Source organism: Carassius gibelio, chromosome B21, assembly GCF_023724105.1.
Source record: "Carassius gibelio isolate Cgi1373 ecotype wild population from Czech Republic chromosome B21, carGib1.2-hapl.c, whole genome shotgun sequence".
Lineage (NCBI taxonomy): Eukaryota > Metazoa > Chordata > Actinopteri > Cypriniformes > Cyprinidae > Carassius > Carassius gibelio.
The window spans coordinates 8,890,152-8,910,666 of record NC_068416.1 but is presented as its reverse complement, the minus strand read 5'-3'; the positions used below and the strand labels follow the sequence as shown (position 1 = coordinate 8,910,666).

The following is a 20,515-nucleotide window of genomic DNA, read 5'->3' as shown; positions in this document are numbered from 1 at the left end:
TTATAATAAAAAGTCTGTAGCTTCTATAGTACATGCAGAATCAGCATTAAGCATTAATACCCCCAGCACTCCAGAGAAGAGCTATTGAATAAATCCACCCTGGGGATTATGGTTTTCTGGACATAGATTAATCTGACCCCAAAAAACAACACTGGGGACCAAGAAAAACAACAACAAAACACCCTACAACCTTGAGGCTCATCAGTAGGGCACAATAATGATGAATAAACTGTGTGGGGGTGACAAACATGAAAGCAGATGGTGGTACGCTTGTGTGCCACAAACACATTGACATTTAAGTCAGAATGACCTAATTTTATGCCAATTCTGTTCCCTGTCCACCTGGATTTGATTTGCCAGAATGCTTTTTTGTGGCTCCCTATCTTTCTTTTATTGTGGATGGGGAAGGAAAAAAAAAAAATCTGTGAAGACAGCATTAATAATATGCAAAAATAATGAATAATTAATAATAATCCTGCAAACAACAGCAGGGGCTCAGACTGAAAAAAAATACAATTAAAGACTTTCCCCATCAAACCATAGCCAAATTTCAAGCAAAAAGTAATAATAATAAAATAAATAAATAACTTTTTTGAAAATGTCCCAGGCTGGCCTGCAACACTAAAGTGGTTCAAATCTAGATGCCACTCAGAGTGTGAAAGGCACACAGCCATTTTGACACTAGTCCCACCACTTATGGCACTTTTCCACTGCATTGTACGTCTCAGCTCGGCACGGCTCTGTATGGCACTGCATAGCTTGGCTTGGTTTCCACTGCAGTTTAGTATCGCTTTAGACTGAGTGAAGTGACAAGAATACATTTTGTACGCAAAGAAAACAAAAAGAACAACTTTTTTCAACAATTCATCTCGGCCATTCTGGAGAATATCCCCTGAACGCAAACAGCATATGCAGTTCTGTGTCAGCCGCTCCACACGGATGCGTTGTTTTCATTCAAATCAGTGTCAATGAATGTAGAAATGTATCTGTCACTTCATAAAATTCAAATTGAACCACTGATGGCAGATGGACTATTTCATGACAGGAACCCATGCACGACTGAATGTGGCACAGTGAACGTGTCGCTTGCCTGGGCAGTGCTCACACTGAAGCTGCGCTCACCTGGACAGACTGTTCTCACTTTCGAGAGCATGAGTCTCACACCACTTCGATTCCTGAACACCTTCTTTAATGAAAACGGTCCTCCCCTGTCCACTTTTCTGTTTCTTCCCTCCCAGTAGATTTGTAGGAATAAACAGCCATGGCAATGCCACTGATTTATTGGGCATGAGTGATCTCACACCAGCATAAATTCTGTGTGCTTCACTTTCCCAACAATGCCTTGACTTGCCAGTGTATTTTGTACATGAGGATCAGCACCTCTCATCTGCTGTGAACTGCTTGATTTCCTTCGGCAGATCAGAGGAAGAAGCTGTCGCTGGTGACTCCATGTCGCTGACAGCTTCAGATGCACAGGAGTGGGCATTTACTGGTGAGGACCCCGGCAACCTTCCTTCTCCGGATTTCAGCACAGGCCAGCATGGACAGCGAGATGATTTGCATCCTCATGAAAGCCATGGAGAATCTCAACTTTGACTGGTCGGCTTGTGAAGAGCTCTGCCCCCTGCCACTTAAACAAGGTGTACCCTGGGATAGAAGTCCCATGCAGTGCATCCATCCAAGCCCTGCAGTACTACCTACATACTAGTGGGCTGGGATCTATACGATGGTGGTTTAAATTTTTCCAGGCCTAACTTCTCTGCACGAAAGACAAGTCTGGCCTAAGTTTTGATGCCTTTAAAGGGAGAGAAAATTCTATCTTAAAATTATGTTTTAGTAACACGATTTGGGAGGAGGGCATCAGATACTGGGCCGCACCCCAGTTCTCACCATAGCAAGCCTCTCTCGCTTCCCGCCGCGGCTCAGGCTTTTCACCGCGGCTTTTCCTGGCCGCAGCGCAGTTTGAGGCTGCCTCCACTAGCGGTGCAGTGTTGTAAATCAATACATTTTCAGGTGAAGACGCTAAATGCAAGTTTTGCGGCTAAATTTTGTTAAACAACGTTATGGCGTAATTCTGTTGAATGACCGATGCCATTTTTGACTCCTAACCCTAGTCTTCATCCACACTGAAATGTCTGAAGACATTACATTTGCCTTACCCTGCATGTTTAAACCTCACTTAGATGATACAGACATAAGTTGCATGCAATTATTCTGGCAGGACCAATTTATTTAGGGACATATTTCACCATTTACTTGTGTGGTCACTCAGAATTTATCTAAAACACAACTACCCTCATGTCACAGCAAGTGTGAATAAAATTTCTGTTCTCTTCTCAGGACTGTAATACGAAAAGCATGCAAAGTAAATATCTTTAGAAACCGCTTGAAAGTGAATAGCACATAACTGTTATTAACGTTACTGTTATAATCATGTCTATTGGTACAATGTTTTACAGGGCTAAACATGCTTTATCGTTTTCAAAAGCCTCTGTTTCCACAGACCACACTACAACATGAAAACAGTGCTGTCCCCCGAACTGTTTTTTATTGGTGGATCTAAAAGAGGCTTAATTTCGCATACAGATAGCCCCTCATCACAGACCTTTCCATAGAAAACATTCAAGGGGATACCTTATCAATATACAGTCCTGTCCTTTGCGTTGTCTCTGTCCTTGCACACTTTTACGAAATGCGTGGACGTGGCTCTTTCCCCTCTGAGGCAGATGGTAATCCGCATAATAATTTACCATGATGATGGTCTTGTGTTAGCCAGATCAGCCAAAGCAGGAACTTCTTGCTCACAGGTCGCTGCTGCTTAGCCAAATGGAGCATCTAAACGTAGTCATAAAATTCTTGAGGAGATGGCAGTTTTTTTTATTAATTTAGAGAAAGTGTTGCAACACTTTTCTGACAGGCATTTTTCAGTATCTTGGAGAGATCAGAAATATTTAAATGTCAGCTGGTTTTCTCTCGTTTATCTTTCATTCCCATTAACTTAATTATAATTAGTCAGTCCTCAAAAACATCCATTTGCTGTTTCTTGGACTAAAAAGCTAAAAGTGGCCTGAATTTTTACAGAGCTAATCGCCCCTGACAAATTAGTCTGGTCTGGTTGATAAATGGCTTCTTTAAGCCTGGGATTTCTAGATTGGACCACATAGATATATTGTATAAGCTGCTTTATCGAGACAAATGTAGTGTGACAGATTGAACTGCATCCTGTGAGGTGAATGTACTTGAAGATGACAGTGATTTGAAAAAATGTGTGATCACACTATTGTCACCATCTGACCGTTTTGCCCCAGTTATGTCTTTACCTTTGCAGAGGTTTAAAGAACCATCAGAGAGTTTGAAATTGGAAGTTGTTTTGCCTCTGTTTCATAATTGACACCCATTAGTGTTGATGTATGGCACAATTTTTAATTAATTTGTAATATGTGAGAACAACACAAATGTGTACTGTATCCTTCAATGAGAGTATCATTCTTCGAACTTAAAAACAGAAATATAAAATATAAACAGAAATATTTCTTTTGACTTTTAAATATTGGAGATCGAACAGTTGCGGTTACTAAATTCTAATTTCTGATTCTGATCCTTATGTTTTTTTTTTATAATAATTAAAAAAAATAAGAATGATCTTTGTTTGGCTGTGTTACAGTTTTTCAATTTCAAATTAAACACCTATTTTTCACACACTAAACCTAGTCATTAAGTTCTTGAGTCGAGCTTGGAGATCGAATCCACCTCGTCCTCATACTGTGCAGACATGGTACTCAGCCACAGTCCTTAGGGCCTTCGGGGCCCTCCCTTCAAGTTGCTCCAGTTGGTCTACTTACGCCTCCTGTCACTTTCTGGCTCTTGCGTCAGTCAGTTGAGTGATTGACAGGCACTGTCAGACAGTGCTTCTTGAGTTTGATTAGCTCATATAAAATCAAACAATGCAAATTATTATTATTGTTATACTTTATTCTCTAATTATTAATGTTAACGACATCAGCATTGCCTATAGTGTGCATTAGCATGTAGATTTCAATTTCTGTGCAGTTTAATGTCTAATTGTCATACCATTCAAATTTCATATTAAGAAATTCTTTTAACTCAAAAAGCATATTATGCTCCCTTTTGAACTGGCTGTCTTTAATATACAAATATTGTGTTATCCCAAGCTATCTGTAATAGAATCACATTTAAAACTGCAATATAATTAAATTTTATTCACGTGTTTCATAAATACATAGTCCATTCTCGATTACAATCTGCCATCAAAATGATACATTTAATTATTCTAGAAAACCTACCTGTCCGTACCACTCAAATTATAAAACATTATTATAAGCTAACCATTTTGAAATGGGCTATATTAAGGAAATAGTTTTGGACACTGACTGGTTATGTACTTCCTCAAATATTGATGTTGGATAATAAAAAAAAAAAAAAAAAAAAAAGTTACGGACTGCAGCTTTTATGAAATATTTCTCTCAACACTTATTTCAGATGGATTCTGCAACTTCTTTCAACGTCATCTTTCTAAACACTATCATTTTATTTTATTGCCTTGGATCCTAGTTCCCAATTTCTAAATTATGTAATTTGTCTTACGGCTTCTTAAAAATAGTGAAAAACAAATCTGCCAGTGTAGCAATACACAGCAATAGTTTTGCTGTTGAGTTGAATTTATGATTTATATATGTGTGTGTATGCCTTAGATTTTGTCAAAAATTACGTACTGTATCTTAGAAAAACCTTTGTATCTGGTGCCATCCAGTTCAGAACCACAATATCTGTAGAAACATTTCCATTAATCTGATATTCACTCTCACACATCGAGTTCAGTGATAACCACCTCTGTTTTCTTAAAATCAGCTATACTAGTGACACAAAAATAGTGTCCATGGTGCTGTGGTTTTAGCTGTTAATTGTAATTTTGATACAAGATGGCAGTTTTTTTAATATTAATTTAGCGGAAGTGTTGCAGCACTTTTTTGACAGCACATGCATTTTTCAGTATCTTGGAGATATCTGAAATATTTAGATGTCAGCTGGTTTTCTGTCATTTATCTTTCATTTCCATTCACATAATTCTAATTAGTCAGTCCTCAAAAACATTAATTTGCTGTTTCTTAGACTTAAAAGCTAAAAGTGGCCTGAATTTTTACAGAACTAATTGCCCCTGACAAATTAGTCTGGTCTGGTTGAGAAATGGCTTCTTTAAGCCTGGGATTTCTAGATTGGACCACATAGATTTAATGTTTAAGCTGCTTTATCGAGACAAATGTAGTGTGACAGATTGAACTGCATCCTGTGAGGTGAATGTACTTGAAGAAGGCAGTGATTGGAATAAATGTGTGATCACACTATTGTCACCATCTGACCGTTTAGCAATTTGAAGTTATTTTGCCTCTGTTTCATAATTGACACCTATGCAGTGTTGATGTATGGCACACTTTTGAATTCATTAATAATAAGTGAGAACAACATAAATGTCCACTGTATCTTTCATGAGGGTATCATGCATTCCAACTTTGCAAAATATAAACAGAAATATTTCTTATGACTTTTAAACATTGGACATCGAACAGTTGCGGTTACTAAATTTTAATTTCTAAATTTATTTTCACTAAATTTAAACAAAGATAAATTCACTTGAGAAGTTAGACTCACTTGTTATTTAAAACTTATTTTCAGGTGCATTTTGAACAACTATCTTTGCAATGTACAAGGTTTTGACCATTTGATCTAGATTAATGCATTTGGCAAATGCTTTATTACAAAGTGACTTGCATTGCATTTCTTGTTTTTCCCTCATGACCTTGGCATGGTCTACAGTTTGAGCTACAAGTAAAGTGCCAAGCTTAAAGACTCCTAGAATAGTTAAAAGGGCACAGTAATGAACTTTGTGTTTTTTTTTTTTCTCCACACACAGGTGACCATCCTAATCATACTGGCCTTGGCCTTTCTGGCCTGCATAGTGTTTCTGGTGGTGTACAAAGCGTTTACCTATGACCACACCTGCCCTGATGGCTTTGTGTATAAGGTAAATAGATGAACACAAAATGTCTCAATTTCTTCGTGTTCTTCATTAAATAAACCATTTAAACAGTGTATACAATTAAAATTAAATTCTCTCTGTAATGGTTGTTTAATTTGACTAAAAATAAGAATAATCCTACTGTCAGATGTTATGTATAAATGCAGTTACGTAGAGAAATACTGTAAATATATAGTGCTGTAAAATTCATAGTTATTCAAAATCATATTTATGCTCACTTTGTTTTTAGACAAAATTTCATAATATTAAAGGCCAAAAAAAAGCTTTGACTAAAAGACCACTTTGTACACTTTTGTAACTATAAGTGCACTCTGTGATAGTCAAATTATTATTTTTTATTTAAAGTTCATTTTAAATCGTGTTTCAGTGTCATTCTTGATTATGATTTAACTAAAGTGTTACTGAATGTTACACTTAAAGTTATATATATTTTTTAGTTAATTGCATCTTTGTCATTACAGATGTGTAATTATAAATGTACATAAAATCATGACATACAATTTTAAATGGAAATAAGTATATTTTAGTTTAATGTAATTGAAACACATATTAACACTATTTCAAACACACATGAAGTTATTATGAAAACACATATAAAGACACTTGATATACTTTCTTAAATGATTAGTACATTAATCTATGATGACAGAATAATAGCAATATGCTTGATGCACATTTGTCCCATTGAAGCATTTAAATGATAATCTTGTTCTTATGCTGATGATAAATTTGGAGTCACAATTCATAGCTCTAATGTTGCATATTTCTATTTTTTTCCAACAGCACAAGCGCTGCATCCCTGCCTCACTGGAGGCCTACTACACCGCCCAGGATGCCAACAGCCGTGGCCGCTTTTACACCGTCATCAGCCACTACAGCATGGCCAAGCAGACCACCTCCCGCTCCGTTTCTCCATGGCTTCCCGCTGGAGGTGCCCAACATGATGTCAAGCCTCCCAACACAGATAGCCAATGAGATTTTCCATGCTGCTTTTTAAAGATTTGTCATCATCCTTCATCATGCAATTCCCTAATCCCCCAATATTTCCAACGGCTCATTTGTTTCGTTCATGTCCAGTGTTTAATTTTTTAGCTGCGTAGTTTTAATCTTTATTTAATTTTTTTATTATTATTTATTATTAATTATTTTTGTTGTACCTTTTTTTTGTATTTAATACTCAACAATTGTTTGTACAAAGGCATGACTCTGCTATCTTGTCAAGAGGTTTCCCCACAATGTCTGTGAGTGTCAATGACCCATTATGGAAACAGAATATCCATACGCCCCTTATTGTAGTTAGGTAACAACAATCTTGAAAGGCATGATAAAACAGAGAGTTTTGTGCTTTTACTTCTGAAACAGCAGAAAATATACATACATGCTCTCACATTAGAATATGAAAACAGACACCCTACTTGTTAGACTAATTTTTATGTACCACCTGTTACAACATATTATTGAAATATTGATATAGGCCAAAAATAAAATGGCAAAAGAACATATTGTAAATGTACAGAATGTTATGGTTCCTACTTTGAACCTCGATGTAAATAACTCATGAGAGCAATTACCCATGGTGTGTATGTTTGTCAGACACATTGTAATATTCTCACGGTTTCTCAATGGATGGAGGTGTTTAGAGCTTTGCGACTTGCTTTAGCTGGCGTCTATGCTTGCATTTAACCAGAGGCGAAACCTTGGACTCTTGAGATGATTTGGTGAAATGTCTCATCTGAATTCCTGCCAAAGCTTGATTTTCTGCTATGTTTGGTCACTAGTCTGCTCTTTTTCCATTTTTATATTCGTTGTCAGAAAAAAAAATGGATTTTTGAAATCTTGTGCTGTTGTTAGTTAGATGTAGCAAAGCCTTGAGTATTTTTGATTGTGTATCCTTTAGGTTCAAAATAATAAAGATATACAACGTGTTCAATTGTTGTCTTTTGGCTCCTGCCATCCTATACACCCAAACTAATTCTAAAACACAGACAATCCTATTTTTTGTATGACCATCACATGAAAAATCCTTAGGCTGTTGACATGCAGAATAATGAAAAGATCTCTCCTGAACTGCACCTTCACTCCCATTTACATTTTCAGTGTCTTTGCCCTGATATCTCTTTGTCTCTCACCAGGGCCGTCCTTAGAGGGTTGCAACAGGTGTGGTCACACCGGGCCCCGTACTTGAGGGGGTCCCTTGGCGAATGGACCGTTTTATTTAATTGCATTAAATGAACATGAAGTATCATGAAACTCAGTAAGACCAGATCATTAAAAAAACACCATATTAACTGATAAAGTTAACAAATTATACAGATGAAAGAAAAAGAAAGAAAGAAAAAAAAATAATGATATTTGTTGTCATAATGACTTTTTTGTCATAATGAATTATGTGAATTAATGAACTGATACCTGAATAATGTATTAACCATAATAGCAACACAGCAATAATGAAAAAATACAACATTTGGCTAAATTAAACAATGTCCGATGACTTGGTGAATCTGTCAGTTGACTCAAAATGATAACAGTTCTCTCTCCTGGGTGGATTAGAGTCTCATATGAGTGAAGCACAGCAGTCGCACATTAGACTGACAGCTGGTTTATTTCTGCTTGGCTAATTAGCAACCCTGTTCATCTCGTGTGTTCACAGCTCTCCTTCACCTCACATTCTCTCGTGCTGAGAAGACTGAGCCGCATCCTGAAAGTCAAGATACAGATCGATAAACAACTGCCATGGGTGCACTGATTCTGTAATCAACTAAATAATGAGCATTTGGATAAAAAATATAGTGAGTATAATTTTTAAGAAACGGAAGATGTTTATTTGTTTATTTGTTACTAGACAAAAGCAATATTAAAATGAGTAAATTAATACTTTTGCTGAAAGTCAACACAACAGCATTTAAAAGAAATTGAATTCCTCAGTGAAATACAGTTCTGGGTCAAACATAATATTCACTGGTATTTTTTTTTATAATTAAAAAATGCAGGGTGGCTCGTGATTTGTGCCATCATATTTTTTCTATTTTTTTATTATTCTATGTATATATTTTTTTAATAACGTGCACTGGTGAAGTGTAGAGTAGCTTAAAAAACAAGCTTGAATGTTTATTTCAAGTCCCCTAAGGAGTTCAGAGAAACAATACAGATGAAATTGTACTCAATTAAGTCTGGTGAGTTATGAAAGAGCAACATATGAGCAATAACATTTTCTGCCATTAATTCAAAAGCCTATATTAAACTGCACTGTACTTGACAAGAACCAGATCTGTGAGAATGATTTTCAAAAGATCCTTTGAACTTGTTTTATCATTGATCGGATATGACACTTAAGGACATTTGCAAATCCATCTGAGGTTTTAGATTTAAGAGGATTTTCTCAAAGTATAAGGTAGATCTAGCCCTCTCTGTGCTGGTGAAAAAATTAAGTCAAAGACAAAAAATCCCACAAAGAGCAGTGAGCTAATAAGATCACACAACTTCAAAACAGCTGCATGGTCTCCCATTTTGGCTGAACTGCAAATACCTCAAACCCTTCTAAAACCCATCAGAACAGACTAGGCTCAGGCAGGCTGTCTGAAGCTGCCTTTCAAGGTAAGCATCATATTCTCAAAAAGAAAACACAGATTTGTACAACACAGGTCAGTCTTTATTTGCCCCTTTATTTGTCCCTTAATAGTAAAAATGAACGTTAAACAAACAATAAAGTGTTTTTTTTTTTTTGTTTTTTTAAGGTCCCTTGACGTCATTTCTGTGGTTTTATCACAATGGAAATTTTACTTATGGACTACTTCCTGTCGTACTGTTATAGACTGTGGTATTATCTTTATAAGATATAGTTACTGATTTATTTGAATAAAAAATTATAAATATTTCCAAAATATCCCATGACCATAAAAAAAATCAAAATTCTGAACATTAATTCAGTTCACCCCACTGAATTTCTGTAGGGTTCAGGTCTGAGGACTGGAATGGCCATATAAGCTTGATTTTGTGCCCAGTGACCCATTTTTAGTTGTTTTTGAGGTTTGTGTTTGGATTATTGTACAGTTGGATGATCCAAACATGTCCCATTATAAAATTTCTAACAGAGTCAGTCACTTTTTGATTTGTTATATGTTGGTATTGGATATAATTAAAGATGCCATGTTCCTGAACAACACATCCAGGACCTCCAGCAGAAATATAGGCCCATGACATTAAAAATACAGCTGTATATTTTATTGTACACATGGGGTACTTTTTATCCCTGTGTTCACCAAACCCATCTTGAGTGTTGACTGCTAAAAAGCTCATTTTTATTTTCATCTGACCGTAGAAGCCAGTCCCATTTGAAGGTCCAGTCATGTCTGATAACTGAATATGCTGGAGTTTGTTTTTGGATGAGCTAGGAGATTTTTTCTTGAAACCCTCCCAAACAACATGTGGTGATGTAGGTACTGTTTAACCATATTATTTAAGGTTTTCTGACCCGAGATGCTAATATTTTCTGCAGTTCTCCAGCTGTGGTCTTTTGAGAGTCTTTAGCCACTCAGCTCTCCTCCTCATCATGCATTAGGATATATAGATACACGTCCTCTTCCAGGCAGGTTAGTAACATTTTCTGTTGATTGGAAATTCTTAATTATTGTCCTGATGGTGGAAATGGGAATTTTTACTGCTCTAACTCTTTTCTTAAATCCACTTCACAAATTTGCGAAGCTCAATTATCTTTTACTGGACATCAGAAATATATACGTAGGTTTTTCTCATTGTGATGAATGATTAGGGAATTTGGGCATTGTTTTCCTCCTATTTATATTTCTGTGAAACAGGAAGCAATGGCTGGATAATTTCATGTTCATAATCACCCTGGAGTGCTTAAAAGTGTGAATATGAATGGGAATATACTTCAGAAATATTTAACTCAAAAGAATTTCTAGGGGTGAAAGTAACTGTCCAATTTGAGAAAAAAAATAATTGCATAATGATATTTTCCTCCATTTAAAATTCTTCATATCCACTGGAAGTTTAAATTTTGTGTGGGTTTTTCTTTTGGAAGCTTTTAAAATTTAGAATTTTTTTTTTTTTAAGATCACTTATTAGAGATATACTTTAAAATAATAAACTTCAGTATGAATGAATTAATGAAATGTTTTAAGACATTTAACTGCATGTTATTCACAACTGAATGAAAATGTATTATAAAGTCATAAAGTTTTAATTACACATTTGTAACAAAGTTGAACATTTAAAATATATTTATTTCAAGTGTAATATATAAAAATACACTACTTTACAGTACTACAATACTTTTAGTACTTTACATGCTGTGCTTCAGCACAGTTAGTCAACATATCAAAACAAGCACTTTTTATTAAAAAAAGAAATAATTAATTTGAACCTTTTAGTATGTCATTAAAGTTCACTTTTTAAAAGTTTTCTTAAGTGTGTTTAGAAAAGCACACTTAAATATCCTTTAATTTCTTTAACATTATATTATCTGCAAGCGGTTTTCTTAAGAAATAAACAACAAGTGCACATTCAGTACAGTTATGTGCACTTCTTTTTCACAAAGAACATAATAATAAATATAGATGAATGTATGTTTTAGCAGTTAACTAATGGAAATACTACATACTACAACTTATAAAAACACATACACTACAGCTTTTCCAAAGCCTTAAACAGAACATAATTATCATTCAGGGAAAACACAAGAGCATGGAAGTGTCTGGGAGGAACAGGTCCAGTTAAACTAAATTGTGATGTTTCACTGTTGCTATGGAGCCAGCTGAAGCATCAAGCTTTTGTGTCTCACCACAACCTGTAGCAATGCACTTGTGACGCATGTGAGGAAAAGCACAGTGGAAAACAACACGTCAGTATTTGTAAGTATAAAGTATAAATTATTTGAACACACTAACCAAAATTCAATCTAAGTAATTGTAAGTCAGTCTAATGGCATTAAAAGCTATGTATTGATATGTCTTTTATAATAATCAATAAACGATTCTCTGACTTCCAGTCTCTCTCTATATATAATGCATATACAAAAACTGCCCTAAATGAGTGTGTAAAGATCATTTCACAGTGGTGCTTGTAATTTGTAGTGTCAAGACATAGGACTAACGCTGTCCCTCTGGTTTTCATGCATACTTAAGTACTGTGACAGATCCAGTTGGACACTTTTTTTTTACTCCTATTAAGTCTTACATCTTAACATGTATGTCTTGAAAAATGTCACTTTCATTTGCGTAAGAAGATAAATCTGACATACTATGACTGCAGAGCCTATGGCTTAAGAAATGGATTTGGTCTCTCAAGAGTTTACAGCAATTTTGTGTGAGTGTGTGTGTCTGTGTGTGTGTGTATGCATATGTCCTGCTGTGCCCCTGTCACCCAAAAGCTGTTGTCTGGCCACAAGGAGGGAGGTAGCAGGTCACCCATCACGACTAAGTAAAGCAAGCAAGGTTAAAGCAAAATCACAGAACACAACAAATTTACTGAAAGCGAAGCTCCACGACACCCCTTTTTTTATACACAGATGACTCATCTCAACAGGAAGCTCTCACACGGTGCTGATGCCGACCCCCTCTAACAGGGTCCCAACAGATTTCTGATTGTGACATCTGTCTCCTCATTTTAGGCGGGAGCGTAGTTTGGTGCTCAAATGTAGCACGAGATGTTTCATTTCACATAGTCAGAACTTGACAAATGCTACAGGCGATTCATGCACTGATATTAAGGTTTACGTGAAGTGGCATTCACAACAATGTTATGAAAGTTCAGCATGAAACAGAATATCAATGGGGGAAAAATGGCAAGACTTGATTCGTGAAAGAATGGTTCTTACAGGGTAACTGCATGGAATTAACAATTGTAGTATACTTCAGTTATTTAAGGGGTCATATGATGCTGCTAAAAGAACATTATTTGGTGTAATAAAATGTGTTTATGTGGTTTAGGGTTAAAAAACATTATTTTCCACATAGTGTACATTATTGTTTCTCCTCTATGACTCACCTTCTACAACGCATTGATTTTTACGATTCTCATCGGCCTGAAAGGTGAGGTGTGCTCTGATTGGCCAGGTGTCCAGTGCCTTGTGACTGGCCGAATACCTCAAACATGTGGCGAAAATGTAATGTCCCTTTACATATTATGATGCCCTGTCCGTCCAGAGCAACGAGACATAGGGCCGTTTCATAGTCAACGCGAGAAACGCGAGCAAGCAACGCGAGCGACGCGAGTGACGCGCTCCCTTTCATAGTCTAAACAGTGAACGCAAGCGTCACGGGTGATGCGTGTATGCAATACACCGCTCACGCAACAGGAGGTAGTAGAGTCGGGTGATATTAGTAGAGTCGGGTCGTGTGATATTCAGATCAAAATGCGAAAAGGAGTGTATTCTGTTGCTGATGAACTATCGTATACATGTGGATGAATACGTATAAGTTCGCATAATTTTTCCTCTTCGCCCGCCATTGTATTCAAACCTTCTTCTTCTGTAAACACAATATACTTGAATTAATGTACAATACTTGCAATGTCGCCCCCACCGACAACGCATAGTTTTGCGTGAATCGGCGTGTCGCGTATCAAAAACTAGGACCATACATTTGGCTACGCACCGACGCATAATGGCGGCCGAAGCGTAATGATGCATAGCCTCGGGGACGCGTATGCGTACAGATGTGTTGACTATGAAACGGCCCATAAACATAAAACCCATTTTAAACATGAAATAAACATGATTCCCTTTCAAGGGAACTTCGATTTACATCCTATAGGGGTTGCTATGGTGAATGCCTCGTCATAACCCATGTCTGATGCATACATTGAAAAACACCAATAACACGTTGGGCGGTGACAGCCCATGACTTCACTACCGTTGCGACTATAGTATAAATAGGTGCCGGGAGAACACGTCATTATCTTCTTCGTTTTCACTGACTATTTTGTTTGAAGCATGCATTCTGTACGTGGTACGAGTGATCTTTATTCTATCATTGCGAGCATTAGCAAAGTTTTGAGGATGTCTGCATCCATGTCGTTGTTATTTCACACCTGATGACACAAACAATCTCTGTTTTATTTTGTTTGGGCAAAGAGCATGGATACGATTTCCTTAATGGGGCAATTTGCGTGCATTGTGAGCGTTTTCCAATGAAAAAAGAGCGTTTTCCATAGTGACTCTATTTTTGAGGAAAGAGGGGCAGCCAACTGCTTCCCACGGTTCAGGACCTGTCCTTGCTGAGTCACAGAGGAGAATGAGCTTGCTGGGATCGCAGGTGGATCTGGCCGATGAGTTTAAAGAGGGGCTTTCCCTCACGCGGACGGCCAAGAAGCTGAGGCTGTTGAGACTAGCTGTTGGAGGTTATGGATTGCACCAACGTGAGTCTGGACTTGCCGTAGAAGCGAGTTTGTTTGTCGCCATGTCATCGAAATGCTGTTATTTTCATCTCTGAGTCCAGTCATCTTTGTTTTGCTTTCCCAGGGACGCTGTACTTGGAGATTAATGGTTACAATTTATGTTCAACTCGGTTCCCGAAAAATTACAAAGATTATTCTTGAAAGATGGAGCAGTTCCCTCTTTGTCTAGAGAAGGCGTTGTTTATTGACAACAACCGGTAAGTGTATTTTATTAAGTTGATGCGTTTAACAGTTTCTCTAACTTATTAAACAAAGGGCAACACTGTTTTGCTTAGTTAAATAGATGGTATGGCTCTACAGAAAATCAAATGATTTTCATGCACATCTCATCAGTAAAGGCATTCTTTGATTAGAAGTACATCTCCAGCACGTGCGTTCAGATCAGGATTGCCAGGTTTTCAAAACAAATCGTGCCCAATTGCTTCTCAAAACTAGTCCAAAACTAGCCCAATCACGTTTCCAGGAGTGCAGCGTGTGCTAAGCTGCTGTCGAATCACAACACAGGAACCGCTGACACAATCAGAACTCGTTATGTATTTCTGAAGGAGGGACTTTATAGAACAAGAAAGTCATCATCCCATTTTTATGACAGTGAAAACAGCGGTATACAGATAAGTTAATTGTGTGGAAAATATATATTTTTTTAAACGGGAAACATGAACACGTTAAATTGCACACTGTAAACACAATCAAAGCTTTAAAAAAAACACGAAAAAATGTGACCTTTAACATGCTAGAGTGTGAAACTGAGAAAAATGACTTTTTACTTGTCCAGCCAAAAATGTATTATATTTTTACCCCTATTTTGAAGTTAATGTACTATACCTTTGCATTTTCTGCAAAACGTGGGAAGTCACACAAAGGCAAAAGACATTAACTTCCACATGATCAATATTTGATTGCTGATCACCATTAACAAAGTCGTTATAATAACACGTTTAAAATCTAGTGATCATGGGCTGTCTCATAAGGGATATTGCATATACTGTAGTAAAGTGATATATAATATATAATTCTATTTGATAATATTTAAAGTTAATAAACAATAGTTGCTTAAATGTCACTGCTGTTAAACCAAATGTGGTATAATTCAGGTACAGGTATTAGCATGTTAACTTACTCAGAAAAGAACAATATTGGCCTGAAAGAGAAACCTGGAAAAAAAAACAAAAAAAGACAAAAGAGAAACCCTGTAGAAAAAGACTGTTTATGCGAATGTCCGCTATAGTGCCCCTTGTGTCAATGCTGTATGTGTATGTATGTGTGACTAGTTTTTGTCGACCTAAGGCCAGGAATGTTTATTAGGAGGCTAAATACGGTCAATAATGATTAAATGTCTGCTAAATATACACCTCTGAAGCTTTCTATTACTGTACAAATGTTCAGATAATAGTAAATCAAACTAGCTAGGATTAATGACTCTAGCAGATATGACTTTATTGCTCTAAAATAAAACTTGCACAACTTGTCCTTGAGAGCATTTTCTTTTCCAAATGTGTCTGGTTCTTTCCACCTTCTGAGTAATTCTTGGTTCTCTATTTTGTCTTTAGGGATCCCAGCAGGGCACACTCCTGACTTGTGTGTAATTTTGGCGTGGCCTACTTTTCATTGCTCGCCTGTCTGCCTTCCTACCCATAGGCACTTTGTTCACCAGTTGCACTTGGGCTACCATTAAGACCTTATGCATGCATTATTCAAAATCAGAGGATGGTTTATTTATATACATTATGCTTCTTTTTTGTAGATGGGTTGATTTTACAGTCTTAAGTCTGCATTTAGTCAGAGTTCCTTTGAAAAGGAGCAGTGGAATAAATGACATTTTTTAAATGTTTGGTTGTTTAATAGGGTCTAAGAAAAATATTGCATTAATATAAAATATCTTATGAGTTTCTAAACATTCTAAAGGCCCATTCACACTAATGAAATTAATTATAACTATAACGTTGTGATAATCATTCCAATTCATTGACAATAATGAAATCCACACCCTTACTATAACAATAATGTTGGAACAATTTCATTTGAATCACTTTCAGAACATGTCTTCCAGCTAATTAACAATAAAAGTATTGATATCAGAATCCAACCGACTTCACAGAGCTTGAACATTTAAAGTGGCAAGCGATGTGATCGCAGTGTGGATGCATCTGGTCACAACAGACAGTAGTATCTGACAGGATGAACTGCAACCATTACACTATAGGCTGGGTCAGGGATGTCATATATATAGCTTTTGTGTAGCAATTGTCTGCAAGTTGTGACATCAACATAAAACTTTACAGAAACAAATGAACAATGGCTAATAAATTAATGAAAAATGCACATTCTGGGGTGCGTTACCTGTTCAACGATGTAACTCACTGATTACCCACCATAGAACGATGCATTGTTGTTGAAATGAACTAGCTAGTCACAACCAGGGATTTAGTGGAGGCTAAACGCACGTAAACGCCGTTTACGCACCTCCCAAAATTCGGAAATAGCGTTTATCCACCTCTAAATTGAATTTATCCACCTCGAAATAGCCTACAGTTCCTATGACATTTTAAATTAAGCTTATGTCATTTTAGTTTCATAGGTTGTTTGTTGTTAAAGATGAAGTCTTTCATATTGCGCTGCAACTTATCAGTGTTGACCAATTGCTTGCGGTGTTGCCAGTAGTAGTGGGAAGTTCGGATCATTTTACTTACTCGGATCTTTGAGTCTTTTTCAGCAAAATTAACTTATATTTCCGTCTCTATGGGACTGACATGAAGAATAAAAGACTCGGACCTCACCTGTCGATTCAGAACCCATATGTTGTGTAATGCGCATGTGTGGTCAACACAAAATGAATCACTCTCTGAGACCACTCGATATTCCTGAGTCATATTAAAGATTCGTTCAAAATGATCGACACGTAACAGACTGCATCAAGATTCAAAAATGGATATCCGGCTATTAAAAATAATAATAATAACAACGTTCGTTATTTTGAATAGAAATCATCACTCATACAGCAGCCAATCATCTCATCTCCAGTTTATTTGTGTTCGTATACATACAATATCCACGATCCGCCAGAGATTTGCGCTTGTTCCTGTAAGGTCCCCTGTCTTTTACCTCATCTTTTTGCATTGATTTACTTTCTTCCTCCCTTTCTCGTATTCGTAGATCCATCTCTGTTCCGCTGACATAATAAATGCGCAAAAATTAAAGAGATCTGGAATGTTTAGTCACGCCTCTGTGAAGTTCTGAAGCAGAACTTCACTTGCGTTAGGATCCCATTGACTTCCCATTCATGTTGGCGTCACTTTGACAGCGAATAACTTTACATCTGAGGCATTTAAAGACTCCATTTGTCCATTATTTATTTCTGAAGATACACGACAATGTATAAAGGGCTCCACTACCTTCTATCTTACATTATGGCCATGTAGAAGCAGTTTTTATAAAAATAGCGAAAAAAATAACGATTGCGTCATAACCACTCGACTCTCTGTCGCACAGTAAAAAAATAACGTACAGACAGAAGAAGAAGCAGGCAATTAACTTAATATGGCGTACTGGCTTTACATTTTAAAATACTATACAAAATAATTAAATAAGAATACTTACTCCTGCTCACTCACGCCAAAGAACTCCCCGCTCAAGCTCGCCGTCTCTGCAAGATTAACGATGGCAGTTTGCACGCACAGCTACTAGAAGATTTACATCTGGCAGACAGGTTGCTGACGTCGTCAAGCTTAGTTTAGGTCTGCGCATCAGAAACGGAAGTGCTAAAAATAGCTAAAAATGGGCTTCACTTGTCTCAATTGAGTTCCAATGGAGTCGCTGTGTCCATTTCTTTTACTGTCTATGGCTCAGACCCCTCCCAAATCAGCCCAAATCAGCACGTGACTCCTCACTCTCAATAATCCAATGGTGCGCACATTTGAAGAGATAATAATTTTATGACATGTTTGAAAATATTTCGTCATACAGAATAGCATTTCTATTCATTTTACACTGATTTATGCGATCTGAAGAGCTAAAACAGCTAACAGAGCCAGCGATTACTCTCCTCTTATTGATTCGCGTCAGCTATGACATCAGTGCGATATCATTAGTTTGTAAAGCTGTCAATTAGCTCACGTGAACCACTTGACCAAAAGGATGTCCTTCTGCAATGAAGCTGTCTGAGTCAATGCAGTCTGTGTCATTGATAAAATATATGAAAGACAAAAGTAAAAAAAAATATTTGATTCCAGCTTGTTAAATGTGAATATGTTCTAGTGTCTTCTCTCCTCTGTGACAGTCAACTGAATATCTTTGAGTTGTGGACAAAACTTTTGAGGACCATTCTTGGGCTTTTGGGGAAACACTGTAGTGCATGTTAGCTTGCTCATTGTGCCAAAGAGCATAATTTATTTAAGACCATATGTCTTACTAACAAAAAACTAGACTTCTAACCACTGGTCGAGAGCTGTACTGTAGTTCCAAGTTTGTGACGCTGTTTGCGAATGTTCATTTGAACTATAGAGTCGTGAAACAACAAATGCAAACTATGTTGATAACGACGGCCCTTGTGACAATAGTTGGCTAATCATGCTTTTGGGAAACACATACCTGGTTGATGTGTGCACATGGTTTTGCAGACAAGACATTCCGCCCTTTATATTGTCACAAAAGACTTTTATACATACATGCAGTGTAAATAATTCAGAATGCATGACACAGAATTAGACATCCCTTTAAAAACTAAATTGCTAAAAATACTTTTGACTATGCTTATATTTTCTTTAGTGCTCTTTTCGAACTTATATTAATTATTATATTAATCTGATTCCTTTGCATTGGTATAGTGTATACTGTATATGTATTATATAGCTATACTGTAGATAATGCTGTATTTTTCAACTGCCTTCTAAAGCTTTCACTGTAGCAGCAGTGTTAATTCCTGCATTGTGAATGTGTTTAAACCGATTATTATTTTAATAACAATCTTCAGCAGATAAGTGTATTGTGCCGACTCTAGTTAGAAGTTAATCAAATCAATGCACTCCATGTTCTGTGTGACTGGATGTTTGCTGCACATATCAAACTTTTAGGTGCACACGCTCCAGATCATATATATATATATATATATATATATATATATATATATATATATATATATATATATATATATATATATATATATATATATACTGATCTTTGCCTGATGAACCTGATCTAACCCAGGCTGAATTTGTTCAGCTTTGTCAACTCTAAACCTGCTCTACTCTTTCAGCTAGCTTTAAGCGGTAGGCCACAGGTCTGGGTCTAGTGTATGATGGGCACAGATTAAAATTTTTTTAGGAGCAGAGTTCAGACTATGATTCTGTGAAGTCAGAGGATGCCAAACTTGTTTGATATTTTGCGACAATTTTAAAACACGTTCTTTTAATTTTTCAGCTGTCTCCAAGCAGAAAGGTACATGTTTCTGTTGTAGTGTTCACAACAACTTGGAAGTCTGGTATAATGTGACATTCAGTCATGTAGTGCATTATGGTTACTTTATCTTGGTAACTGTTCACAATGTCAGCATTTGAGACTAAATCCACATTAATCAGGATATATCTGAAAATGGTGTTTTGGTTTCAAAATGCTCTATGTCCACTCTAGCATTTTCCGAGAACAACTTGTCCACACCAAATATCAGAAAAAATTTTAAATGACCTTGCTCGTACCTTGTTTTCAAATATCTAAATATTCACAGTCCACACTACAATACAAAAACAGCTTCTCTGCAGCTGAACAGATTTCTGGCCAATTATATATAAAAATGTATTAATTGCATTTTGGTGCTAATGTGTGAATGGTAGTGCATGGCAAAAGTCCATTTTATGGCACTTTAGCAGGTTTAATGCATGAAAGTGTCTCTTGTAGACAACAGACAGCAATGGAGCTCAGTAGGCTTTATACTTTTCCAAGCTCTATTGCCTTATCAGAGCCTAGGGCTATTAAACTAAATCTAGTGGGAGAACAATCACCAGTACAGCTCTTTACACTGAATCTATTCTGAGACATTGGTTCCTCTCAGTG

General features: G+C 36.6%; 1 protein-coding gene across 2 annotated transcripts in view; it reads left to right on the top strand.

Annotated features, from left to right (window-relative positions):
* Window positions 1-7,985, top strand: part of nsg2 (neuronal vesicle trafficking associated 2) — a 42,623-nt gene extending 34,638 nt beyond the window's left edge. For both annotated transcript variants that reach the window (XM_052587385.1, XM_052587384.1), the window contains 2 exons: window positions 5,930-6,040; window positions 6,839-7,985. In XM_052587385.1, the coding sequence (XP_052443345.1) occupies window positions 5,930-6,040; window positions 6,839-7,030 (303 nt within the window). In that variant the 3' untranslated portion in view covers window positions 7,031-7,985. The remainder of the gene's footprint in view (window positions 1-5,929; window positions 6,041-6,838) is intronic.
* The last annotated feature ends 12,530 nt before the right edge of the window (window positions 7,986-20,515 follow it).